Genomic DNA, 27,610 nt, shown 5'->3' with positions numbered 1-27,610 from the left:
AGTACACTCATTTGCCAGTTCATTAGGTACACTATTAAAAACAAATGCATTCTAATATGATAGTCTTGCACTAAAACATAGCTTCATGACGTTTTTGGTATTCAGTATTCCCATTTTTGTCAGTGTGCTAGGCTAAATAACAGAAACACTTAAGTGTTTAATACAATGCAGTTTAACAGCAACACAAACTACTTCCTCCATAATAATTATACAGTTTAATAATTTCTTTTCTGACGCTGTTTAAACATAAACTGAACATTAGAACAGTCATAAAGGAGTATTTAGTGTAGGACTGTTATACTAGAAGCTATTTATTTTATAACGTGAGTGTACATCTGTACATTGAAAGCTTTTTACCACCATCACCACACTTCATTCGTTCTCCAACAGGCAGCATTAACAAGGTAAATGGCGCCATCTCGTGGTCGCTGGTAGGTTTGTCCTGACTAGGTGGAGCTTAACAGGGACTCGCTCTGCTTCTTTGTCAAGCTTTGTGTCAGGAAGTAAAGCCGAGATGGTCCTAGACGAGCTGCAGTTTCGTCTCAACGACGGGGGTTATAAAAACTGGCTGAAAGCGGGTCGGTGTCTGCTCATACTTAAGAATGGTCTCTATCCGTTTACCGACCGGCAGATGGGAGCTTTCCACAGAGATCTGCTCCATCAAAACACTCTGCTCCGAAACCCTTGTCAGACGTCTTCATGTAAACCGAGAGGGAATAAGGTGCACGTCATACTGTGTTATCTAAATGTGGTTATGAATCACCAATGGCAGTTTACTATGATTTCATATATTCCACTTATTCTCACAGTAACTTAAATTGAATATATAATAGTGTATGTGTGTTTGTGTAGCTTACCTCAGCATGCAGGGTGTGTTCAGAGTGGCAAAGAGAGATCATGAGACACCACAGACAGCCGAATGCCAGCGTCAACTGGGACAACTGTTTCCCTCCTCAGTGGAGGACAGACCACTGGGAGCTGGCCAAGGTAGTCCACACATGACTCTGAACACGTACTGCACTTTAAACCTTTGTGACTGGCATGTAGTGCCAAATGTCATAATCAAATGTGATTCTGGTATTCCTTCATTGGTTTATGCCTCTGCATTTCACAGTTAGTACGCGTATTGCTTTGTAAGACCCCAGCAAGGGAGACGGTGGTATCGGCATCAGAAAGATGAAAGTTAAACAAATACATGTGTCAGATACCCACCCAAACTGCTTGTACGTATGTACGTACAGTATGATGTAGAATTTCAACAGACAAAGTCAAATGTTACAACAGAACCCTTAAAGAATAGTTGCAACATTTATTCAAATGTATTAAAATGATTGTTTAACATAATATTGACTTTTTCTTTCTGTTCTTGGTGCACAGCCAGGATCCTCACAGTAAGAGTTAGGGTTAGTGATTTGTCATTTTCCTCCTCAAAATCAAGACACTATTTCTACTGCTAACTTCAGAACAGGTAGAGGGACCCCCCTATCTACCATGTGCTTCCACTACTGTGGCATACTGAAAACACAGATCAGGTAAATATGTAGGCTACTTTACAGCCTAGTCTAATTACTAAATAAAACTATTTACTAAAGTGGGAGGTATGTGACTAAACGCATACATTGTTACAACATAGACTGCCACAGCTGTGATCGGTCCGCATGGTAGCATGGCATTTCCTCCTACATGTTTCCATCTAACTGAGTGAGTCATGTTGGATTTATTCATAATGGCACAGAATCCCTGTGGATGCTCTTCATGGGTTTGTTGCAGAGGTATAAACCAAACTTGGAGTATACTGTCTAAGAAAAGACTAAAGGAAGGAGCAAATGTGGAGAACGTTTATGTGTCAGTGAATGCTAGTGTAGAAGAACAAAAACTAAATCAAGCAAAGTTCAACCAAACCAAAGTGAGAGCGACTGCTCAGACACCTATAGATATACACTGATCAGACATAACATTATGACCACCTTCCTAATATGGTGTAGGTCTCCCTTGTGCCTCCAAAACAGAGGGTGTCCTGTGGGATCTGGCAACAGAATGTTGTTAGTGGGGGAGTTCGTGTCCTATGGGTTGAGGGGAGGGGGCTCTGTGGATCATCCCACAGATACTTGATCAGTCTGGGATCTAGTGAATTTACAGGTCAACACCTTGTGCCGTCTTTTATGTATTTTGAGTTGTTCCTAAAAAAATATAAAATAAATTATGAAAGGTGATTCCCATATGGTAGAACAGAGAAAAGACGAGGCTAAAACATTGTCTCTCGTTGCATTTTGAAGGAAAAATACAATATTAGGATCATTATGTATATTTATTTGGCATTCAAAGGTATATGAAGATTCTCCAGAATGTGTGTATCTAATAGACGTCTCCTTCTACGTCTCTGTCTCTCTACAGGCCTACATGCCACGAGGTCAGGTCAAAGTGAAGCAAGCCAATCAGTTCGATCCCTCCGCTCTGCTCAATCTGATCAACTACTGCACCCGTTTCTCGTCTGTGGATCCAAAATTAGTGAGAGAGGTAAACATTTTCAAAGTTTAATATGGCTGTGCCATACTCTGATGTATCTCGGACTGAAGAGGCTGAGCTATGTTCTTACTCTGTATTTGTTACTTTAAAAAAATTTTCTGTTTTCTGTTTTTTTTTAAAAAAACACACTCATTAGAATTGTACTTCTGATATGCACACACTTAATGTTCAATCACACGCTTTGGTCATGGATGACTGTAGAGGGTCCTTTAAACCACTGTTTATATCTGATTTTGTATGTTAGCTCCACTTGTCTCTAGGAGATAAGTTTGACATTTTTGAAAATATGAAGTCTAGATGGACCCTAGATTAGCCTTTATCAGACTTTGTGAGTAGTAGAGGTGCTGGTACGTCAGTTTTGTACAACCTTAGACGGCCTAAGCTGAGCTAACCGCCTTCCTTCTATAGCTTCTTATTGAAGAAATAGTTATGAGAGTGGTATTGTGAAGTTTTCTCCAACCTTCAAATTGCCCTTGCAGGTATGGATGTAATTGATTGTTGATCTAATAGTTTTGTCCATCTGTCCATCCCAAATTCATAATTTTTAATCAGTTAATTAATTCAAATTAATGACAGTTTTCTTTTGTATCTTTTAAAGGCAGTAGTATGTAAAAATAGTCCTAACTGGTAATCTGTAACGTGTGTGTGCTTCCAGGTGATCCAATTCAGGAATGAGTTGATGCATTCATGTGAGTTTCGTGTGAATGATGAATGGATGAGACACTTCCAGTCCACTGTGAGACACTTTGTGCAGCAGTTCAGCCACGTACCGGAGATGGCAACAGTTGGACAACAAATAGACAAAGTGAGCAAGTTAGTGTTCTCTGGCCGTGTTTACACCTGCCACTATCACACGTGATCCGATCACAAGTAGACAACTCTCTAAGTATGTGTGTTCTTATTTGGTATTAAAATGTCACCCAGGAATTATGTCTGAATCGGGCCTCAGACATGATGACAGGAAGCGCTCTTTTGTCACAGTTTGTGTACATTTTTTTTATCTAGATGCTGGCCCTTGATTTGTCAATATGTGTCTATGGCGCGGACCAAATGGATTCTACTGACTTGTTGGATGGAATAACGTCTGATTCTGTCAGTCAGTCTGGGACCAGCACCGAGTTAGTCAGCCAATGGGAAGCTGAGTTACTACAAGAGATGTTGCAGGAGTGTCTGCACACTGCTGAGGATGATGACACAAAGACACAGGTAGGGAGAACAAGTACAGATGTACACATAATACATGAAAATAAATATGTTACATGACTTTCTGTCTCTTCCTTAGGACACTGAGCTGTTGAAGAGTCTGGGTGGCTTCCTGCAGGCCAACAAAGATCTGGGCAAGAGGTTTTCTGCAGAGCTCCAAACTATCAACTCTCTAAAGGACAGAGAATAAGAAGGATGAGAAAGACGAGCATTTGTGCACTACTTTATACCTTTGTATTTAATATTTGAACCAGGTCGCGATCAGAGTTTAATTACAAGTTATTTTTGACAGATTGTATCCACATACAAGTAGTGTTTGTAGGAAATAAAAATTAAAATCTATTGGCTTATTCTGAAGTCTTGCTTATTTTTAATTGTTAGTAGTAAAAACAGAACGTTGAATGAACCAAAAGGCTTAACTAATCACAAAAGAATGAGTCATTTTCAGAAATTAACAGTGCCAAAAAGAGATGTAGGTTATTCCTTATTATAAATTGCTAACCCTTCTTACAGCACAGTTTTGGGTTGAGGGATTTGATCAAGTGGCCATCTCTATGACCCATTGTGATTTGCTGGTACTAGCCTTGAAACCATTCTCTTACGGATGTAGCAACAAAGCTTTTGTGTCACTTTCAGAGGCCTCTTAACAACGCAGAACTTTTGTCAGTGCACGATTTCCTGGTAAACCGATTACACTGATGCACACGTCAGAGCTCGGCTAACGGCTACCAAAATGGAGAAATCGGATGAAAGCTCGTTGCTAGAACTGATGGAAGACAAATTTTATTTAAAAAAACGACCTGATGGAAGCCTCAATAAAAGCGGGGTTTTGTGCAAATTGTTGTAATGTTTTGAATTTAAATGGAATTAAATGCACCTTTCCAGACATTAAAATAGCTTGAGTTTATAGTATACATGTCTGTGTCTATTAAGCAAATATTGTTATGCGATTAAAATGTGATTAATCGAGATTAATTACAAAGCCTCTAATTAATTAGATTATTTATTTATTTTTTAATCGAGTCCCACCCCTAATTTTTAGTCAAATCGTTTAATTTCATTGTTCATATGTAGCTACTGGGGCCACAGTCAGTTGTTTTTGTCACTGCAGAGAAAAAGTTAGCCTACATATATTCATCTGCTTGATGTGTGTATCAACGGTGTGGCTTCTCTGTTCATCTTGTTTGGACTGAATATTAAAGGTGCAGTAGGCAAGTTTTATAAAACTAACTTTCTGTCATATTTGCTGAAACTGACCCTATGTTCAAATATAATTGCATGAAGCAGGTCATTTAAAAAAAATTCGGCTCCTCTGGCCCCGCCTAGAGCCTGTAGCGCGATTTGCAAGACATCCAACGCTCCACATCCAGATGCACCAATCAAGACCAGGGGTGTGTCTAACAGAGTGTCAATCACTGCTCATGGACACGCATTTCATAGCGCCCTCCCCTCCCTCCACCACCTCGACTTCGCCGTGGGCGTGTAGAAGGAGCCGGGGTGTAATCCTCGTCTGAGGCCTGTGCCTCAGCTTCACTCTCAAACGTCTAACCACATCAACAGGTAGCGGTCATATCTACCATATAGCAAATTGATAAAATTTAAACTGTGGAATAAAACGCCACAATGAATGCTTCTAACTGTTACTGATAGCAAACATCACCGATGTAGGCTACTTTCAGAAACATCCTAACCTTGGTTTTGTCCTAAAGTTGACTATTGCTAAATATTTTGACCTGAAGTATAACGACTGTATCGTTGTACTTTAGGTCAAATTATTTAGCAATAACGAAGGGTATTATAAATTATACTCAATTCCAAGTAAAAGTACTGGTCTTAAAAGGGTTAGTAAAAGTAAAAGTAAAAGTAAAAAGTACTCTTCTCAAAAACTACTCAGAGTATTAATTACTTACATCGATAGCAGGCAGAACATTTTTTTGTAAACAAAATCAAATATTTCTTTTGTTAAAAGATAGATAAAACAAAATCAAACCTTTTGTTATTCCTCACACATGTCACACGTGGTCACATGTAAAACCTCTTACCGCAATATGTTTTTTGAGATTAGACGTTGAAGTCTTGTAAGCTGATATCATTGTCGAGGTCAAACAAAGTTTGCACTTCATCTGGATGTTGCACTCTCAAGCAGACATGACTCCATCTCACGTTTGGCAACTTTATTCGTCCCGGTTCGTTTCACTTTTTTCTGTTAACGAGCATACACAGACGCAGGGAAGCACACACTCTCTGATGTAAACAAAACAAAAAAAAACTCTGCTGCGCGCCGGCTGACGACATCACGTCACCTATGACCTCAGTCCGAAAAATATAAAATATAAACAAAATGAAAATACAGTTGGCTTCGTTTTACTTTCTCAGTTCTACAACTCACTGGCATCTAAATGATAAAAATGTAAAATATAAAAATGTAAATTAAATAATACATGTTATATCTAGGTCTCAACATGGACGCTGTCTCCCTTTCTCCCTCTGTAAATGAAAAGTTCCTCCAGGTATGGCCACGGGCACTCGTCCTCCGTCTTTTCTTCATCATTTTCACTGTTCACTTGAACTTCTGTCTCCATTTTGGCTTTTTTCCCTCCAAATCTTCATACAATTAAGCGCTCTCTGGCTGTGTACTGCCGCAGCTGCGGAGTTGTCCTTTCCTTACGTCATCACGTTAATCAATTGGCGCGGTCGCGGATTGGGGGCGTACTCAGTAGCGACTTTAATTCTAAAAGTAGCGGAGTAGATTACATGCTGCAAATTGTACTCAAGTATGAGTAAAATTACACACTTTAAAAAAATACTCAGAAAAGTATAAGTACCCAAAAAATCTACTTAATTACAGTAACGTGAGTATTTGTAATTCGTTACTTCCACCCCTGCTAGTTTGTTTACTCGCTCTCTCTCGGTTCTCTGCTCGTGCACAGTATTCCAGGGCCAATATGCACGCGCTCTATCGTGCATGGCTTGGGAGACAGTCTTGGGCTTTAGCGGAAAGTGGGGAGGGACTGAGAAGTTGTCGATGTTCAAATTTTTTGGCTAAGTCCTGGATCTTCGCAATCCTGCCTACTGCACCTTTAAGTAAAAATGAATGAAAAATAAATGCTATTGAAATTGTCATTATTATCATGGTTTCTGCAGCAGTCTTTTCACAGCCATGGGGAAGAAGCTGTGTTTAAAGGGGAACTACTGTTTTTTACAACCTGCGGCGCTCAGAGATGACATCATCCAGGTCAGAAGACAGGTAACTCTGGACTCAATGGGGAAAGACAGAGGGAAGGCTGGTGAAAAGAGAGTGTCCTGGGTGGGAGCGGTCATCCTGGATCCTTGTGGCCCGTCGGAGGAGACAGCTAGAGTAGATCTATTTTGGGCATGGGAGTGGAGAGCCAATGATCCACTGAGCAGTCTTCATGACCCGCTGCAGTTGTTTCTTTTCGGATGCAGTGCAGCTGGCATCCGAGAAGATTATGGTCATAGTCAGTCTGAGTTCAGTAATCATTGAACAACAAACAAAATTGTTTATTTTATTATTTTTTATGTTTTTGTTTCTTTTATATTTTTATAATACTTGTTTTATTATTATTAGATTTTAGATTTCTTTGGTGGCGGACTGGTTAGGAAATGGAGATGGACTTGCAGATACTTCAAAACAGCGTCGTCAAAAGATGGATCGTCTAACATTGCAGTAAACAGCAGCTCTTCTGGAGAGCCAAACTCTCTGCGAAGGTCTTTCACCATGGCTTTGGCGAGTTTTTTCATGTTCTTGTTGTTTATTCTGACATTCTTGTCAGTGGAGCTGATCTCCTCCAGCACTTTGCCTGTCAGCCGATCAATTATTCTGTTGACTGTGTCTTTCCTCAAGGCCCTCTTGCTTCTATTGGAGGATTTCATTATTATCCTCATGATAAGACAACAAATCAAGTCGTCTGTCATGCTCTCAGTTGCAGATGAAGTACCAACAGCCTTTGCTGCAAGTTCATCTCTTGACCCTTCAGATGTTTGTTCGGGTCTGAAACAAAATGCGTCACGGATGGTCGGTGGAGGTGGAATGCTTATGTCAGGAGATAGGATTTTTTGAATCCCGTTTTGTGAGATCGGATGTAACGAGTCAACATGAGACCTGACAGTCTTGGATACTGATTCCACATGTTTTGAATCATCTTCGTATGATTCAGGTCCTAAATCAGGGGGAGTTTGTGCCTGCTCATTGTTGGATTTAGAGGACCCTACAGGGGACAGCACTGTTTTCACAAGGTTTTCTATTTTGTCTATTGCATCAGAGATTTCCTCAATGTGGGCTTCTTGGTGCGTTTTCTCCCTCTCCTTACAGGATAGCACCTGCTGCAAGAACTTTTCCATTGAGTCCTCTGTCATGGCATACAGGACGTCAGGAGAAAAGCGCGACTGATTGTCATCAAGTTTGTTCCTGAACATAGAGAGTACAGAGTCAAACATTTTCTTTCCCGCTGAAACATAGGGGAGCTGATATGTGCTGCCAACCATCAGATGTTCGTAGATTTTATCAGTCAGCTCCCTTGAAAACTCCTTAATTTCCCTGCTGTACATGTTTGCCTGTGTGTCGCTGGCTCTTTTCGCAGGTTTTTGCGACTGGTTTAATTTTTCCAGCATACTGTCAATGTCAGGTTTGATAGAGTCAAAATCGAGAGACGATTGTTTTTTCACCATTCTTCTCTGTGTCAGCATGGAAGAAGAAGAAGATGATGAAGAAGAAGGTGTCGATTTTGGATACTCTGGAACAAATCCTGGTAAAATATATTCAAGTTCGTCTTCGTCTTGTTCAGGAGTCTCAACACTCACAAGGAAATCATTGTCAGATTTCTGACAGGCAGCCTTCAGCTCTGCCATCATTTTCTCAAACTGTCTTCTGACAAACTTAGAAAACTGCTGTCTTTTTGTCTGTTGAGTAGCATCAGGACTGGGCCCTAACAGAAACTCCAGTGAGCTGAAAAACTTTTTCAGCTTACTGACCAGGAGCACCGTATTAAAATGAGGTGTGGATAATTTGCTTTTCTCATTAGAATCACAATAATGCAGGTCATCATGTATAGCACTGACAATTTTTTCCGCTGCTGCTTGAGCCTCCAGAGAGGTGCTAAGAGGAGGTAGACCATCCTCAGTCTCCTCTGCCAAGTCGGGTGACTCGCTGCAAACTCTCACGAGAATTTCACTCACAGCTTTTCTCACTGAGGGGGAAGAGATCAGAGACTGTACCTCCTGAGAGTCACATCGCTCTGGGAATGTTGTTTTCAGGTTTGGTAAAGAATCTGAGCTTGATAATGAAGTCGCTAACTGCCGACATGCTCCAAGGCACTTATGTTTCAGACTGGCTGCAAGTCTTTTCAGACATGTGGTAGCGTGAAATACCATTTGATTTAGATGGCCAATACTTGTTATGGAGCCAGTGACATAAACAGCAGGCTCTGAGACATCAGCAGAGCTGTTGATGGCCAGAGAAAGAGCGGATTTTACTTTCTGGGAAACCTCGCTCTCAACCAGAGCTGTGAGTTCTTTAGCATCCTCACATTTTAACTGTGGGTCGTTGAGAGCGATAGCAAAGCTGTTAGAGAAGGAGACTCCCATGGTTAGGTTAATTGTCTCTACAGCTGCAGGTACGTCGGTCAGAGAATCCCTCTCAGCGATGCACTGCTGCTGAACGACTGGAAGGAAGTTTCTCAGCACTAGTGCAGAACTACTCTGTATGATTTCAATAATCATGTCAGTCAGTGCAGCTTGCGTGCCAGAGTCACAAGTCTGTTCAGCAAGCATGCTCCACTGTGTTGGAGAGATTCTTTGAAAATGTGTAATTACTATGGGCAGAACATCCTCTGTTGTAATAATGACAGGGCTGTCCATCTGGACGTTGGATATCTCCACTGAAGACATTACTGATTTTTTTTTCTGCTAAGTTTGAATAAAACTTGGGAAACAGTTAATTTTCAGTAGCTCTAGATAATCACTGTGCGTGTGGCGTGGAAACTCCCACGCATGCGCACTCAAACGCGCACGGCCACAAACATAAACTTTTTTTCAAACGTGAATCTGAACTAAACACAGCAAAAAACACAGCAGTCAGTTAATTTGACGAATCAGCGACGGTCAACAGTCAATTAAGACAATGTCACGAGAGAAGAGATTTTATTTATTTATATACTGTTATCGTGAATTGATTATCACTAAAACAATATGTGAAGGTGTGATACGATCTCAAACTTTATTATACCGTTGTAGGGTAGTCTACACCTTTAAAATGTCTCGTTAGGGCACCACCTCCTTTTATCGTAGGAAGAACACGGTTTAAATCAATTTATCAGTCTCAGTTCAATAATTTGCATATCTGAAGGAGTGAATCCTTTACTACAATTTGTACCAGTCATTCTCTGCCGTAAAATAACATCACATACAACTTCTTAAGTGTGAACAAATATTTATTTAATAAAGTGACAACTATGAATAAATGAGGGACTAATAGAATATATGCATATAGGTGTGTAATCAAATAAAACGAACATGATAAGATCTGAAATAATTTCTGGAGCGATGGTGAGAGATGGAGATGTTATAAGGTTTAAACTAACGGGAATGGATTTAAAATCTAATCTAATCAATCTTCTCTAAAATATGTTAATAGGGAGTTTCAAAGTAGTGACACCAACTCTTTGTCTTAAGCGGATAGGGACGATTCAGCCTACTTTTCCGTAGAGTCTTCTCGGCACGGTGATGGCGAAGCGTCGGTGTGACGAGGTGGTGACGAAACGGCACAGCTGATGCAGGTCTCTGGACCGGTAGACAGGACTTGTTACTTGGTCTGCAACTCCAACACCCAGCTTTGCTTGAGAGCGTTGTAGGTGTTCAGTCGAAGGCAGGAGATGACACTTTGCAATGTCTTTGTGTTTGAAGAAGGAAGCCGGATCGTCACGGCTTCTCGGTGTTGTTACTATGGCAACGGCCTCTTGGTGTCTTGATCCGTCGAAGAGATTGTGTCTTTCTCTGAGAGAAGGGCACGCCTATACTTCTTTGTCTCAAGATGTCTTATTGCCTGAACTTCTTAACCTACTTTATATTATTTAATTTAACCATTCCATCACTCATCATGGCTCGTTAGCAATGTTTTTCCTATGCAGCAACACTCAACATTACAACACGACAAGATGACGTATCAGAATGACAAAATCAAAATAACTGAAAAGCATCAGTGAATTAATAAGCACAGGTTCTTCAGGATATCTTGCTAATAATAAAAGGTTGGGGTTTCTAAAATAACAATTTCAACAGTTATAGCTTAAACTAATAGCTACCATTAGTATAATAACGTATCTAAGGTTCTACATGCTTCAACAATGATTAAAAGAAAGAAAATGTTTTTAAGAATGTCACTTGGGGGGACTGTTGATCCATCCTTACTGTGAGAAATTATGTGAATTTGGCTAGCTTTATCGTACAAGGATCAAAATCGTCTCATTGTGATCCTTAGCCCTTCCTGAACAACAATATATAACTTACCAGGTTATTACAATTTCGATAGTCATATTATCAAACTTAGGCTCTTTTTAGAGAGGAGAATGCAGATCAGAGTCTGGTTCTGGGGAAAGAAAGTTATTTACGACCTGCTTATCTTTTTGGCTCAGATGACGTCCTCAGCATCAGGGAGGTCCGATAGCATGGATCTGTCCAGCATCTGGACATGGCACATTTATGGCTAAGGTATAAAAGGTTGATCAGTTAGAAGAGTTCTTCTACAAAACAACTCTGTAAATTTAAATTCCAGAGAGGGGGAGAATAGAGAGGATGACAGGATCCCCTACACCTGATAACAGCTTGGATAGGCCCTTCACAGGACAAGCGCTTACAGAAGATGAATGAATGTAACCTCCATAGAGCACAGATACATTTGTACCATAGTCTTAAAGCTGCAGCAGGACCTGAGCGAGGAGAAGCTGGTGCGCTAAGGAAGCAGGTAAAATGATGTTTGGCAGTGCAGCTCAGACCAGTCAATGACTACCCTGGAAGATGGTCTCTTAACTGCAAAAAATTCTCTTAGAATACTATTTACAGGAAATTCATTCATTCATTCATCTTCTGTAACCGCTTGTTCCTGTTAAGGGTCGCGGGGTCTGCTGGAGCCTATCCCAGCTGTCATCGGGCGAGAGGCGGGGTACACCCTGGACAGGTTGCCAGTCTATCGCGGGCTAACACAGAGATTTAGAATCACTAACCTAACAACCTTTGGATGGTGGGAGGAAGCCAGAGTACCCGGAGAGAACCCACACAGACACAGGGAGAACATGCAAACTCCACACAGAAAGGCCCAGTCGGCCCATGGATTCGAACCCGGGACCTTCTTGCTGTGAGGTATCAGTGCTAACCACCTCGCCACTGTGCCGCCCTACATGAAATTCTCTCGTACATTTTATGATTGAACAAGCTTAATAATATCAACACCAAATTATTTTTCATTTAATCTCCTTCAGCATATGGTCATACTCCTCAGCTTCAGCCTGACTCTGCAAGGACTCAGGATCTTCCGTTGGGCCTAATGTGTTCAGATCTTCTTCCACATTGTTCAGTATTTTATCAAAAAACAACAAAAACTCACATACTTTTACATGTACTTTATTGAATAGCGGCAAAGCGGCATGCAATTAACTGAGCTCATCCCACAAGCGACTGAAGCAAAACATTCACATCACAAATTTGATAGAGTCACCATACTTTATTTGTCTTAGGCTCTTATTATCTCACCCTTTTCAGAGTCCGCTATTCCAGTCAGGAGCAAATTACCCCATACAGCACAGTGATCATCAAGTCAATGACTATGACATGGGAACATTTAACAGCGTATCTGAACATAAATTGGTAAAATCTCCCTCACTATTTAACTGGAAGAGAGTAAATCCTATTCTATGTCCCAGACCTCACACAAACATTTCCATATTTTACAATAAATGTATGAATTCAGATTAGTACCTTGTGGAGATCACCATCACATCAACAAGCAACAATAAAAGGAGTTGTACAATAGAGTATAACAAGTACACACATCATTATTTGTAATTCAAAGTAATACTGCCAGTTGCTGTATTTTCAATATAATTTTTTTTTGCTAAATATGATTGAGCAAGCCTGAAATTGCAGAAAGTAATGAAAACACAAATGTTGCAGGACCAGACATGGCACAAACGTTTTGAAAGTTGTACTTTACATGGCTTTTACGCATACTGGGTCTTCTGGATGTCTATGCTACTCTTCTTCAACCCAGATGCTATCGCTGTGGATAGATTACTAGCACATACGATCCACAGTGATATGGGTCATCATCTCATTGAAAGTGTGTCTGGGTTCTATGTTGTCCAACTCCTTTTCACACAAACACACATGGGTAATTTGTCTAACATCTATTTAAGGTTTCTTCACTTAAACAATTTACAACTTAGTGTGACTTCAGTTAGTTTCTACAGCGCATTTAGGTCAGTATATGAATGTATGAGTAACTAACGTGGCACCAATTTTTATTTACCTGACCAATGTATATAGGAGTATCTCTGGGGTTGTGTCATATTCCAGTCCAATGCTATCTTCAGTCTGTCGATGCTTGACGTTGCCCAGTACACCAATACAGATTTACCTTTGTATACCGTCTACCTCATAGGTGTCATCATCAGTGTTTGACCTTCCACATTAACTCCAGGGTTCATAGGATACTGGCCTGGCACAGTAGCAGACATGTTCTTCTTGACCATGTATTTAACTACAGGGATCGCACAGCAGGAGACAAACATCTGAAATGCGACAATTAACCCTATGATCAGTGCTGCTCTTTCCACAATATCTGTCGGAGATGGAGACCCCGACCAATTCAACCAAGACTTTCGCCCCGACGCTCTTGCCATTTCTTCATTTAACGCTTTCAGTTTATCCAGAACCTCCGTTAAGGTCCCCCGTTTCTTCCGTCTTTGTACCCCTGCTGACCACACTGCAATCATACGCTGTGCTTTCTCCTTAATGATGAATCTTTTGGAATCAACATTTAGGCAGCCATTCAATAAACACCGAACCTTTATCATTCCATGCCCTGTACCACTGCATTCTTTAGACTTTGGTGAACCTTGAATAACAGGCCAGTTTGGCACTTTGAGTGTTATGTTGTCGTGTCCAGAGAGTCTTGCATATGTCACGAGCACTGTTTCTTCCAACGGCAGTTTACCTTGTGAAGCAGCTAATGCGCCCACTGCTAACACACATTCAGTCAACTGAGGGTCACTTTCAGACTGGTTTAGCTCTGAAGCATCTGTCAGAATCTCCAACTGGCGCCCTTGAACAATGGGACATACTCCAGCCAAGAGCATAAGAAGTCCTATCATTACTCTAGATGAGCCTTTCAGGGACTTCTTCACCACTGAGGAATTGTTCTTCATCCTGACGTTTCTGCAAATCACTTCTGACTGCATTCACCCTGGTTCTTTACCTCCACAGCAGTGGTTGATGTGGTACCAAAGGTTTAACTTTCAACGTTTAGTGCTGAAGGAGATCACTTTATGATCCCTGACGCCTTGGCTCATTCCACTTCCTCTCATACACTTTGATGTTCACCCAGGCCCCTGGACATACACAGATTTTCCAGGCTTCTTTGTGGCACCTTTTACCTGTTGGAATATACAGTAGATACTGAGGTCAGGTGTTGTACATAAATAGCTTTTTTCAAGCTGCTCAAGTAGAGATACTTTGTAAGGGCCTTTGAGATATGGCACTGGCATCGGTCCACCCATTGTGTGTGCTTCTGTTAGTTTGCATTCTTATACTCACTAGTGCCCAAAGCAACGTCTCTTGGCAATATCTCGGCTATTTTTATTTTTTTTTGCTTTATGCCATTAGCTCTTTCCACCATTCCATGTGACTGTTGATGATGCACTTTCACGTCTCTGCCTAATACCCAATATTTTCCTTATGACTTAATTCAGCAACAAAATGTGACCCGTTTTATGAACTGACCTAATCTGGGAAACACATATATTCCCTCACACTTTGCTACTAATTTAGCATCACAACTACTTGGTACAATATCCACCCACCTAACAATGTATAATGTACAACAGTGTACCTTTTTTTTTTTTTACCTTGGACCCATTCTGTTATATCCACTTAATCTCTCATGAGTTGGCTAAGTGATCCAGTGATCCATCGGGCAGGGTAATATTCTCTATTGGTGCTGAAAAACCTTTTCTGATATTGCATGTTGGCTCTTTGTACCCTCTCTGTAGAACACAATGGTCTACCAGGGATTTTGAATATGTGTGATGACCTCCAATTCTGCATAAACTTCTTGACCGTGCTCATTGATCAAGATGTGAAATAGTCGACAGTAAATGAAACCATTAAACTTGCCTTTCATGATATGTTGAACAGATTTTTACAATTTTTTCCATGTTGCCTGTACTTGATTTTTGAGTTTCACAATTACTCTGATATTGATATATCACTGTTACTATGCAAGGTTCAAAAAATTTGGTTTATGACTGTTTGTTATACAGTGCCACTTTTGCACCCTTCAGATTTTTCTACATTTCTGTTTAAGAATGACTCAAAACATCAGAGAATTTTCACAATTTTCAAAGTCCTGAACTGAATCAAGAGAAATTGGGTCATGCAGCAAGACGACAACCCCAAGTGAACATGTTGTTCTACAAAAGAACAGTTAAAGAAGAGTAAATGAATGTTTTGGAATGGCTTTGGAATTCGTTCTGTTACGAGGAATGGGCTAAAATTCCTTCAAGCTGCTAGAAATGTTTAGTTGCTGTTATTTTTGTAAGCAGCAAAGTTGAAAATTCTTACGGCTGCTAAAACTTTTAAGTGCCACTGTATGTCATGAACTACACATGTATTTGTATTTATGTATTTTTATTATTTTACATAGTATTACTGGTAAGTAAACATTTTGCAAATTAATGGTAGAGTGCGATTTGGAAGAAAATTTTTCTTTTTTTTAATAAAACTTCTGAGATTAATTTCTGAAACGAACTCATAAACCCAATTATTATTTTACAGTAACCCCAATCCTCTTCTGAGGACCCGCTGTAGTGGTGTAGTGGTTAAAAAGGTGAGCAGTGAAAGTTTTGTCAGACGTATAAGTTTCGTTTTCTAAGAAGCACAAGGGGAAACCGTTTCTAACTGTCATCTTTCCGGCCATCAGCTTGTGGTCCCCCGGCTATAAATAACAAAAAAAAAAAAACCCCAAACATAATTTACATCCACATCGCACCTGAGACAATACTGAATCATAAATTTAATGATGAAAATAGTAGTGGTAGTGGAGATATTGATCAATATTGGTATGGACATTTTCAGAAAAGGTATCTTTCCTAAAATGACTATTGTCGTATGACCAGCAGGAGCTTGTCTGATTTTGAGGTGATGTTAGTATCACTATGTTGAATATGAATGGAATTATTAAGTGATATTCACAATAAGCATGCAAAAAATAAATAAATAAAAAATCAGAATTATAACAATCTGTGTTTTGTAGTAGTAGGCCCTATAAGCAGCGAGAGCATCTTAATATCTGTGGTAATCTTAGAGATGCTACAACGAATATTAATGAATTTAATTCTTAAGGAAATGTGCCAATTTGCTTCTAACCTCGTGTTAAAGGAGGCGCTGAGTTCGACACTCGACGGCAAACAAACTTTAGAAAAAGTTTCTGCTTACCTTGATTTCGTGAACACCGCTGATACGCGCAGCAGGATCTGGATCGGAGCGCAGTACCGGGTTCGGCCTCCCAGATCCTTTCCTGGACTTCTCGTTAATTTCTGTGTGTGGTCAGGATTTTCGCTTGAGCCTCATGTGCTCCAAACTTCTTGCACACTTTTTTTTTTTTTTTTTTTTTATCATCCTCACTTTCCGCCCAGCGTAAATTTAGACCACTCCCAGTTTCCTGCTCGATTACATGGTTGATTTCTCATCACTTGAGATTTTACATACATTTGTATAAAAATTACAAATGAATCCTAATTTAAAATAACTGAATGATAATTTAACAGTTACCATTATGATAGATACCCGATTTATGTTTATGTTCTGCAGCTTCTGGGTGTTTTTTGAATGTGTATAATCCACAGTTCTGCAGAATCTTAAAACAATATATAACAGAGTAAAGATTTTGTGTTGGTATACTATAAGCTTTTAAGCCACAGTTTACTAATAAGAATGTCCAAATAATGTATCCTCATTTCATATGTATTGTCTAAGAGCCCTCAGCTCTTTTTAACCATGAACTCAAACATGTGTATACCAACAGGTCTGGATGCAAAACATGGATCGTTGCATGCGAGCAACAAACGTCAAACCTTTTTTAATTGCAGTTGAAGGGCCCTTGGAGTCTTTGGTGGAGATGTCAGAGAGGAGGATGATAAGAAAACTTGTCAGTGTTCTGAACGATGCCTCCAGCCCACTGCACGAGACACTGGAGGTCATACTGGAGCACATTCAGCTGCACACTGAGACTACAGAGGACCACACAGAACACCGCAGGAGATCTTTCCCACCATTGGCCATTAAAGTATACAACTCCTGTCCCTTAATAGGGCAGGGAGATGAACTTGACTTTCATGTGCAATGTTTTTTTGTTTTTTTTTCCCACAATATGCAATATACTTTCATCATCATGTGCAATATCAATCTGAATCCGGTGCAGTGCACTCACTGCTGCTACCATGTACAATGGCAACTAACTTTCTTCTTTTAAGGGTGTTTTATATTTTGCCTAAGTGTTTTATTTAAATGTTACATTATTTATACAGTTGAAACCAGATGTTTACATACACTGTGTTAAAAGATACATAAACCTTTTTTCCTCAGTGTCTGAAGTTAAATCAGACTAAACCTCTCCTGTTTTAGGTCAGTTAGGATTACCAAAATTATTTCTATTTGCTAAATGCCACAATAATGAGAGAGAGAATTTATTAGAGAATTTTCTATTACTTTCTTCAAAGTCAGAAGTTTACATACATTTCTTTCTAAATGTAACGATGGTCCTTATGGCCAGACAGTTCCACTTTAGTTTCATCAGATCACAGGACATGTCTAAAAAATTAAGGTCTTTATTTGCAAACTGTAATCTGGCTTTTTTATGTTACTTTTGGAGTAATGGCTTCTTCCTCGCTGAGTGGCCTTTCAACCCATGTCGGTACAGGACTCGTTTCACTCTTACCAGCTTCAGCCATCATCCTGACAAGGTCTTTAGCTTTTGTTCTGGGGTTGATTTGCAAGTTTCGGACCAAAACAAGTTAATCTCTGGGACATAGAACCCGTCTCCTTCCTGAGTGGTATGATGGCTGGACATTCCCATGGTGTCTATACTTGCGATGCGTATAATTGTTTGAACAGATGAACGTGGCACCTTCAAGCATCTGGAAATTGTACCCAAGGATGAACCAGTCTTGTGGAGCTCCACAATTCTCTTCCTGATATATTGGCTGATTTATTTTGATTTTCCCATGATGTCAAACAAGGAAGCAGTGTGTTTGAGGTGTAGCCTTAAAATACATCCACAGGTGTGCCTCCAATTAACTCAAATGTTGTCTGTTAACCTATCAGAAGCTTCCAAAGCCATGACATCATCAGCAGGGCTTTCCTTCATTGTTTAAAGACATAGTAATCTTTGTGTAAACTTCAGACTTTGAAGAAAGTAATAAAAAATTCTCTAGCAAATTCTCTTTCTCATTATTGTGGCATTTAGCAAATAGCAGTAATTTTAGTAATCCTAACTGACCTAAAACAGGAGAGGTTTAGTCTGATTTGACTTCAGACAGTGAGGAAGAAATGTAATGTGTCTTTTAACACAGTGTATGTAAACATCTGGTTTCAACTGTATGTGTGCCTCTTAAGCCGGGAGTCTCTGCAAAATTCCTCTATGTTCTCATAATGACAATAAAGACTCTTGATTCATGATTTAAGTAGTCCATCAGGTTATTGCATATATATTTTGCATCTATGTCATTTTATGAAAGTGTGCTGTAATTTTTATACATTTTGACCTGCATAAAATTTATCTTATCACGTAATTTTGTATTGTGTCTCATTTGGGCAAAATCTGCACAGAGCTCGTGGGAGTTAGTAAATCTGAATACAAAAGAAGGCCAAAAAAAAAAAAAAAAAAAGTTGTGGAAAAATGTCATCTGGAAGGACAGCCACGTTGCAGATTTGCCAGCTAACGATGGAATTGCAGAGAGACAGGAGTGGAGAGAAAAGACAGTAGGCTACATATGTTTGAAGGTCTGCCAAGCCATTTTTATCTGATTAGCTTGTTTAGACCTTATATGTTCATGTGCATACACGCTAGTGATTAATTTTAGGATGAATCATAAAAAAATAAAATAAAGAGCTTGTCCTTTGTTTGCAGGCCTGAAAATCTGGCTTTCTTGAGGAAAACGGGAAACATTACTACTACGGTCAATCCTTGCAGTCGTCACATATTGTCTCTCCCTCTAGCGATCAAATGCTTTGCTATAAAATACTATTACTTTAATATACTAATATACTAAGGCGAAAATAATATATAATAATATATTAAATAATAAAAAAAATTAAATAAACACAATTTTCGCCAGCAGAATCCGCGGCTGCAAAGTTTCAGCAGAGAATGTCTAATAAGGGGAGAAGTTCCACTCTCACTGAACTTCCGGCTTCTGAACTGGTTGCAGTTCCACTCTGGTTCCATATGAGGGCGCTCTCAGGACGAGTGCAGAATGAATGGCGGTCTATGGAGCAGTACCCCTCAAAATCCACTTTTCTCAGGATATAATTTTTTGTGCAGTAATTTGAATATTGTATTTGAAAGGAGATGCAAAGAAATTACATATTGCTGGGTGTTACATTTTTTAGAGTCACTTATTTGCTTTAAAAAGTATTTTAAAATGTCAATGACGTCATACACATCGTACGACCAGATACTGCTTTACGTCAATCCTTCAGTCACTGCTTTGGTGCTTTCGCACTCTGCACTTTCTTTTCTCTCGAGGCATGGACAACACAGCTGACACGGGTAAATAATCGTGCTAGAAGAGTTTCTGTTTTGTTGTTTTAAAAGACCGGGCCGAAAAAAAAAAAACTTGGGCGAAAAAGTCCGCCTTAACATTCTGGTCCCGCTTCGGATGCCACGATGCCGTCAAGCGGGATCTGGTCGTAATCAGTCCTTCACTGACCAATCAGCGTTCATTAGCACAATGCTAGCGTGTTATGGGCAACAACAACTCAACCTGTAAGAAAACGAAAGGACATAAGTTCTCGTTCATTCAACTTTTGACCTATAACCCATGTTGAACTTGCAAAACCTACAATCAAATCTGAGATTTCTCAACGACAATCGGGTGAAAGAGACACATTTAGCCGTTTAGCTCCATAGAGTCCCATTCATGTTGCACTCATGGCGATCGCCCCCAGTGGAAATCTGGTGGAACTGCAACCAAAATTTGTTACAATGGGACTTAATAGAGAGTGGGAAGGCGCTCCGTAGACGGGCTCTGGTTTCAGTTTCCAAATAATTCCTCTATTCCGTTACGTGTACTTCCTATTTGAACCAATATTATTGGCCGATTTCAGGTCAGGTGACGCCACAGCGTTTGATTGGCCTGCAGGTTTGCCACTATCGTGCATCACGTCGTGCGTCTGATAAGTTTATGAAACGTACGTTTAGTTTTCATAAAAATACGTTTAAGTTAAAATTGCTTGTACAGAAAAAAAAGACAGCATTCCCATTCATAATATCCGTAGCTTGAATTTCAGAGTACTTTACGGCGTCAAACGAGTAAGCGGAAGTGAACAAACGACTGCCGTCTTCTTCTTCTGAGATTAAATGGCAGCTGATGTCCTCTGCTTCGCGTCTGCGCCATCTTCTGGAGTTAGTTGACCCCTACATATAACGTCACATCATAACCATAAACTATATACAGTCTGTGGTCTCAAGGGTCTCAACCTATAAACAGTTCATGGTGACAACCAAATAGCTTCTTGTGCTCCTGTTTGAACACGGTATATAATGTTGAACTGAAAGCTTAAGATTCAAGAGAAATGGAAATTGAGGAAGGAAGAGGAGAGAGGGGGTGGGGGTGGACAAAAAGATCAAAATGTCATATGCTTAAATGCTTAAATGCTTGTTTGGTTTTTGTTTTGCTTTTTTCCAACCAACTTGTTACTCACATATAAAGTGCTGTATCAATCCCATTCTCCTCATACTACTACTACTACTACTACTACTAATAATAATAATAATAATAATAATAATAATTATAATAATAATAATAATAATAATAAACAGGCATCTCATATCTTCTCACTATGTCTAATTTATGTCTACCTCCTTATTCTCCCTCTACATTGATGAAAGTGAGTAGAGCCTCTCAAATAGCGTCATTACAAAGTTGTTTACGTCCAACAGATTTATATGTTGTTGTGTTGCTAAAAATGCCAGCCTCTATCTAAAGTTAGCCTAGTACTTTAAGGCTACTCTGTGAATTATAGTGAGATCAGTTGACATGGTGAAGACTGTGAAGTCAAGTTTCCTGTAATATCTCCGTTGTGAATAACTGTCCCCTGTGAGGGTTTTTTTTGTTTTGTTTTTCTTTTTTCTTTTTTTCACACTCAGCCCTGAATCAAACCACTACTGCAACTGATACTTTGTTGTCGTGTGAGTGTGTGGGTGTGGCTCGGCTAGTGGTTTATTTGTTTCTGCACATACCAATCTGCATTAAACCATTGTTCTTTGTCTCTTCACTAAACTAATGTATGTAAATGTACATGAATGTGTGTAAGACACTACAATTGCATGCATGCTTTCAGTGTGAAATACTGTGTCTGTTAAAATGCCAGCCAACAATGTTGGAGAGCAATTTATTTCTATCGGGTGGGGCTTTTTTCTTTTTTTTTTTTTTTTAATACATATATACGTATATATTGTAATTTGCTGAACAAAAATTAAAAAGGCAACATTGATTTATCTAAGCCAAAGACACACTTTTGTTTTCTCTACAGTTAAAAGGCATTTTTCAGATGGAACAAAAAAAAAAAAAAAAAAAAACATCTAGCATGTGAGGTGCAGCTGCATGACAGAAAAGTGTGAAAACCAGAAAAGCTTTTCCTGCTTCATAGCCTTTCACACACTCATCTGCCACTACAGTCTGTTGCACCCTCACCAAAGAAGGCACAAATGGGTGCCAGTTTTTGAGGCAGCATGGAGAGGGAAGGGTTGTTGGTTCAGTCTATCTATTACGGCAGAATTGGGAGCGAGGCCACAGAGAGGCTGCTGGAGAGGTTTGGACAAGACGGCAGCTTTCTGCTGAGAGACAGCGAGACAGTGCAGGGGGCCTACTGCCTGTGTGTGAGGTGAGCTGACGGCAGAGAGGTACAAATGTGACGAAATGTGGCGGTTTTTCATTGAGACTGATTGCGATATTTGAGTTAGTTGGACCATTCTGTATGTAGTCGTCGGTAAATATACGGAACAGAGTTTGCTTATGGTAACATGACCTTATGCATCTCACAGAGACAAGGTGACAATAGGTCAGGTCCTGCGTTAAACTTGTTAAAATTTGTAACTGTTAATATGACCAAATGACACATCAGACTCATAGCGGAATACGTCCTGAAAGAAAAAGAATGCCTTTCACATGGAAATGGATGATTCAAGAAATAACAACTTACACCTGCTACTATGTAGTACGTGAGAACTGTAGTGGAGGAGGAACTGCTTACCTTGAGTAGAAGTACTCATATACAACTGTATATGTACTTTATTGCAAGTCTTACGTGAAATTTAACGTAAAAGCAAGTCAGACCAAGGAAATGTAAGTAAAAGCACTGCAGAAAAATCAGCCCTTTGATTAATAGACTATTACATCAGTATTATACTGCTCATGCAATCATGTTTAAGAAACGACTGACGTAGCCCAAGGTGGACAGCATGTTTAACTGTCTTAACTGCAACTAATGAGGGTTTGTATTATGAAGAAATTCTGCAAGTTACCCAGAGCCCAGAGTGACACTGTTTCAACATTTTAAAAATGTTCAGAGTCAGTGTTTTGATAATTCTTCAATTTTGGGGGGAGTCAATGTTGATTTTCTGATTTCTGACTTTAACTAATCATAGTTAGTGACTATGACTGATCCTTTCAGCTCTGCTCTTGTAGTTTAAATTGTGGATAATATTTCATAAGCACTTCATATTCAATAATCTTCCCTTTGTAAAATGATTAAGGTTCTTGAATGTAGTCAAGTGAAAAGTGTTGTTTCCTTCTGGGGAAGGAGCGTGCTTCACACGTACTTCAGTTTTGTTTTACTAATGAAACATAAAAATTTTGAATCCTCAGTCCACGCATAGTTGTATTTACAGTAAATCTACAGTTTAGGGGGTTAGAAGAAACTTTATTTTCTTATATTCTAACTTTATAAGCTCTATATTTGATTAAGACGCAAATGCAAGGGTATTATTTGATATTTTCATGCTTGGTTGCTGATGTGAAACAAACCATTTGCGGTCTCTGAAAGCATTGCAAAGAGCGAGTCAAAGAGCGACCATCAAAGACACAGTTAAACTCTCATCTTAGAGCAGCAAGGGAAAAATATAGGAAACACATAAAAATACAATTTGGAAAATTGCAAAATAATCAGTAATAAATATTTACAGAAGACCTACGTCCAGTTTACTGAAGCAGAAAGCTATACATTACATAAAGAAGTATTGTACTTGATTAGGTACTTTCAGATTGCTGTATTTTCAAACAGCTACCCTTGCAGTTACACTGATGAGGCATTCGCCCACTAAATGTCTCAGGAAAATGTCACAAATTAAGTTAAATAAAGTAAAAAAAAAAAGTTTATCGTGTGTATCGTGAAGTCAGAGATCCGAGAATATCTACCGCTGTCTATCTACAAACTTCTTAAGGTGCAAACGTCTTAATCAGAGGAATGTCATCACCATTAGTCCAACTTCATGAGCAGACTATGCAAAGAAGCAGGCTGCAAAGGAAGAAAAGTACAGGAAAGACACGTAGGAAACACTTCTCAAAATGACAACGGTTGGTTTGTACCTATACGCATCCATTAGGTATTTCAAAGAGACTGACTCAGTTGTGAGGAGTTACCGAAGTCTAGTTTCATTCTGGGTTTTCTTTCAGATTCGATCACTGCGTCGGAACGTGTCCATTTGTAGATTTCACACATTTTTTGCAGAAAATCATAAAACCAAAACAGAATGCTTTTTTCTCTGCGCAGGAAAGCACCATTCGTTCACACCTACAGACTTGTACACTCCGCCGACGGCTGGTGTCTGCAGGTAAGGGGAAATCTGATTTCAGATGGCATATACGCAAACCGAGGAGGTTTATATCACCTGTGTGTGTCTGTGTGTGATTTGCAGGATTCAGATGTCAGGCTGCAGAGATTTAGGACTCTGCAAACTCTGATAGAGAGCTACAGAAGGGGCACAGTTTCTGATGCTAGCATAGCTCCCCTCACAGATCCACTGGACAGGAGACAACTACAGGACAGCTTGGGACAAGGTACATGACGCTTGTGCTACCTCATATGTTAATACGCAAAGCCTTTTTCATAATGTACATTTAAAGCTGTTCCGCGCACTCACACAAACGCACAAAGACCTGTGTGTAGTTGATGTTTGTGGTGCGTCAAGAGGCGCATGAAATGTCGGCCGTGGCTCATAACTGAGTCTTTCAACTCTTACATACTTTCATTGGTCTTCACCACAGACTTTGTGTACATGGAAATGAACAGCAGCGGCGGCTCCGTCTACTGAGGTCATGACTTCAGCCCAGCACACCAACGCTGTTGGCGGAGGGGAAAAAAGGAGGACAGGAACATGGGGCACATCACAGACGTGTTTATGGTCTGTCACTTTTTGTGGGACATATATAATATTATTTATTCTTGCAAATATTTGTATCACCGACGTACCAAAGAAATCCTTGAAAGTCCCCGAAATGTTTTGAATTTTTGTGTGTGGGCGCACAGTTTCTTTTAATGGTCACACTGTTAACATATCACACAGTATCTTTGCTCTTGAGGTTTCCTTTTCCTCTGTTTGTAATTATCACCAAAGGCGTTTTTTTCTTAATGGCCTCAGCCCTATACATCTGTGTGTGCTGTGAGGTACTGTGCCATAAAAGAAAGGTTTTTTGTGTCTCACGCCATCTTGAGGAATTTCCTGTTGTGCACAGTGACCTGTTTTGTGCATGTGGTTTAATAATTTGTTCTGTATATGAGGCCAGGAAGCGGAATGGCGACATTCACTGACAGTAAAATGTCGCAATGGAGGGAAATAATTTATTCCGGGCACACTCACGTCACCATCATGACGTGTGTATTTACTCATTCGTACTGCGATTCTAGGATAAGATCTTTAGGTTTGCTCGGCCCCCCGATCAGAATGCCATACAGTGCAGAACACCCACAGTAAAGTGGGAGGGTACTCTCCAGTAAGCAGTACCCTTTCTTTCATTTACTATCTGTTACTATACATGTAGAGGTATTATTGGGAAAGAGGCTAGGTACAATCTGGACAGTGTTGTGCATATTCATATTTTTGTGAACTGTGAACTGAATGCATAATTTTTCCAAATGTGAGCGTAGACGTGGGTTTCGCTCATTAATGTGTGAACTTTAATTAATGATCTGGTCAACTTCTTCTCATGCTGACATTTATAGAGAGTTGTCTCTTGACTGCGTTTGGTGACTGTAATTTTGGCCCAGTGATGGAAATTCTGTAAAAACCAGAACAAGAAAAGTTTCTTTTGTACTGTACATTATGTTATGTGATGAGATTCCACTTATCTGTAAATACATGATGTAGAACATTTTTTGCCACTTTATAAAAGACAGAACTTAGATGGGTCGCAGAGACAGCACTGTATAGTGTTTGAACATATCTTTGCTGTGATTTACTGAGCGGTTACAACCTGGCAGCCACCCCAACTTCCTCCGCCAGCAAAATAAGAACTGATTGTGGCGACGGCAGGCTAGAACTGTGTTTGTTGTTGTTTTTTTTACTGCTAAAAAGCTAGCTAGCAAGGAGTTGTGCTAACGTGACTTATGAACAGTATGTATGCCGTCTTTCAATGCGACCCAGTGTAAACAACTGAAGCAGGTGGAATATATCCAGTCTGCTTTGCACTCGAAGATGCCTCTTAGGCCCGCTGCTTGTGCATCACCACAAACCTCAAGTCAAGGCTCGTAGATGTATGAAGATGTCAGATCTCATTACATCTCAAAACATCTCTCAATACACCTGACATGTTTCAGTAAATAGATCAGCTCTACTGTGGAGTTAGAGTTGTGCAAACAGAATTGTACTCTTCACGACATTGGTGTCTGCTCTTCCCAGTTCTTTGGACGTCTCGCCTATTTTTCAGATTCAGCTCAGGCTTAACAGGTGTTAGAGTCAATCTGCCAAGCACGTGGTTTTCTACAGTGTTATCAACAACATTTGCACCTCAGTCTTTAAAAATGTTTTCTTTACAACATTAGAGGTCCGTATTAGGTGAATTCACAAATGTTGTTTTCTTTGGGAAATGTTCTTTGTGCATTCTTGCAGAGAGGTGGATTAGATGATGGACACTGGCCGCTTTCTTAAAATCTTAGCATAGCTACAGGTGATGGTTTTCAGCCAAAACGGGTCATAAAAAGTAATGCAGTCAAAGCAAAGAAAACATCCACGGACAAACTGCAGCAGCCAGCTACTGACATCAAGCTACTACACTGCCTGTCCAAAAAAAAGTCGCCACCTGGATTTAACTACGCAAAGAGGTACAAGCCTCCTATTAGATAATTACTGCACAGGAGATTATCTTTCAGCTGGCAACAAGTTATTTAACCGCAATGAGTAACTTCTCATTTCTGAAACAACTACTAACTAAAGACACATCCCGTGGTTCGTGGAAAAGATGTTAGTCTGTTTGAGAAGAGTCAAATCATTGGCATGGGCAAGGAGATTGAAGAAACTTCTAAAACTGGGTTAAGAACTGTCGCATTATTAAAAACTGGAAGGATAGTGGGGAACCATCATCTCAGGGCTATGTTTAATTGTGAAAGTAAGAGCATTTCCACACGTAAGGTGTGGAGGGAACTCAAAGGATTGGGACTAAACAGCTGTGTAGCCTTAAGAAAACCACTAATCAGTGAATTCTTCAATTTGCTAGGAAGCATAAAGATTGGACTCTGGAGCAATGGAAGAAGGTCATGTGGTCTGATGAGTCCAGATTTACCCTGTTCCAGAGTGATGGGGGCATCAGGGTAAGAAGAGAGGCAAATTAAGTGATGCACCCATCATGCCTAGTGCCTACTGTACAAGCCTGTGGGGGCAGTGCTATGATCTGGGGTTGCTGCAGTTGCTCAGGTCTAGGTTCAGCAACATTATGTGCCCAAAGAATGAGGTCAGCTGACTACCTGAATATACTGAATGACCAGGTTATTCCATCAGTGGAATCAATGGAATATGCCCGTGCCATCTTCCCTGATGGCACGGGCATATTCCAAGATCCAGACCTTAACCCCATTGAGAATCTTTGGGATGTGCTGGAGAAGGCTTTGCACAGTGATCAGACTCTCCCATCATAAGTATAAGATCTTGGTAAAAAATTAATGCAACACTGGTTCGAAATAAATCTTGTGACATTGCAGAAGCTTATTGAAACAATGCGTGCTGTAGTCAAAAATAAAGGTGGTCTATTGAAATATTGAGTGTGTGACTTTTTTTTTTGGCCAGGGAACAAAGGGGCCGACAACGTTAGAGTGCCATATAAATTGCCCAGCACAACTTAATGTTTGTTTCAGCTTTAATAAGTAATTAGAAAAAATGACA

General features: G+C 39.8%; 2 protein-coding genes across 3 annotated transcripts; both read left to right on the top strand.

Annotated features, from left to right (window-relative positions):
* The first annotated feature begins 244 nt into the window (after positions 1-244).
* LOC311489600 (uncharacterized protein CXorf38) lies at positions 245-5,064 on the top strand. Of its 2 annotated transcripts, XM_084546746.1 has the most exons (6): positions 245-721; positions 853-987; positions 2,395-2,517; positions 3,182-3,331; positions 3,532-3,732; positions 3,809-5,064. In XM_084546746.1, exons 1-6 carry the CDS (start codon positions 515-517, stop codon positions 3,917-3,919), a joined length of 927 nt encoding a protein of 308 aa, XP_084402872.1. In that variant the 5' UTR covers positions 245-514; the 3' UTR covers positions 3,920-5,064. The 2 variants fall into 2 exon arrangements, with proteins under 2 accessions (XP_084402872.1, XP_084402873.1); XM_084546747.1 differs by lacking the exon at positions 3,182-3,331.
* Positions 5,065-21,903: 16,839 nt separating this feature from the next.
* On the top strand, positions 21,904-27,370 carry LOC311490003 (SH2 domain-containing protein 1A-like). The gene is made up of 4 exons (XM_084547337.1): positions 21,904-22,122; positions 24,010-24,070; positions 24,155-24,296; positions 24,504-27,370. The coding sequence occupies exons 1-4, from the start codon at positions 21,971-21,973 to the stop codon at positions 24,548-24,550; spliced, it is 402 nt and encodes a 133-aa protein (XP_084403463.1). The 5' UTR covers positions 21,904-21,970; the 3' UTR covers positions 24,551-27,370.
* Positions 27,371-27,610: the final 240 nt, after the last annotated feature.

Source organism: Chelon labrosus (genome assembly GCF_963514085.1).
Source record: "Chelon labrosus genome assembly, chromosome: 6".
Taxonomy (NCBI): Eukaryota; Metazoa; Chordata; class Actinopteri; order Mugiliformes; family Mugilidae; genus Chelon; species Chelon labrosus.
This window is presented reverse-complemented; position numbering and strand designations above follow the sequence as displayed.

Bases quoted from the DNA above. Each gene is read 5' to 3' on its own strand.
- LOC311489600 (XM_084546746.1), top strand. From the start codon at position 515: ATGGTCCTAGACGAGCTGCAGTTTCGTCTCAACGACGGGGGTTATAAA. The intron at 722-852 runs GTGCACGTCATA...GTGTTTGTGTAG, and splicing joins GTAAACCGAGAGGGAATAAG to CTTACCTCAGCATGCAGGGT. The intron at 3,332-3,531 runs GTGAGCAAGTTA...TTTTTTATCTAG, and splicing joins TTGGACAACAAATAGACAAA to ATGCTGGCCCTTGATTTGTC.
- LOC311490003 (XM_084547337.1), top strand. From the start codon at position 21,971: ATGGAGAGGGAAGGGTTGTTGGTTCAGTCTATCTATTACGGCAGAATT. The intron at 22,123-24,009 runs GTGAGCTGACGG...TTCTCTGCGCAG, and splicing joins GCCTACTGCCTGTGTGTGAG to GAAAGCACCATTCGTTCACA. The intron at 24,071-24,154 runs GTAAGGGGAAAT...TGTGATTTGCAG, and splicing joins CCGACGGCTGGTGTCTGCAG to GATTCAGATGTCAGGCTGCA.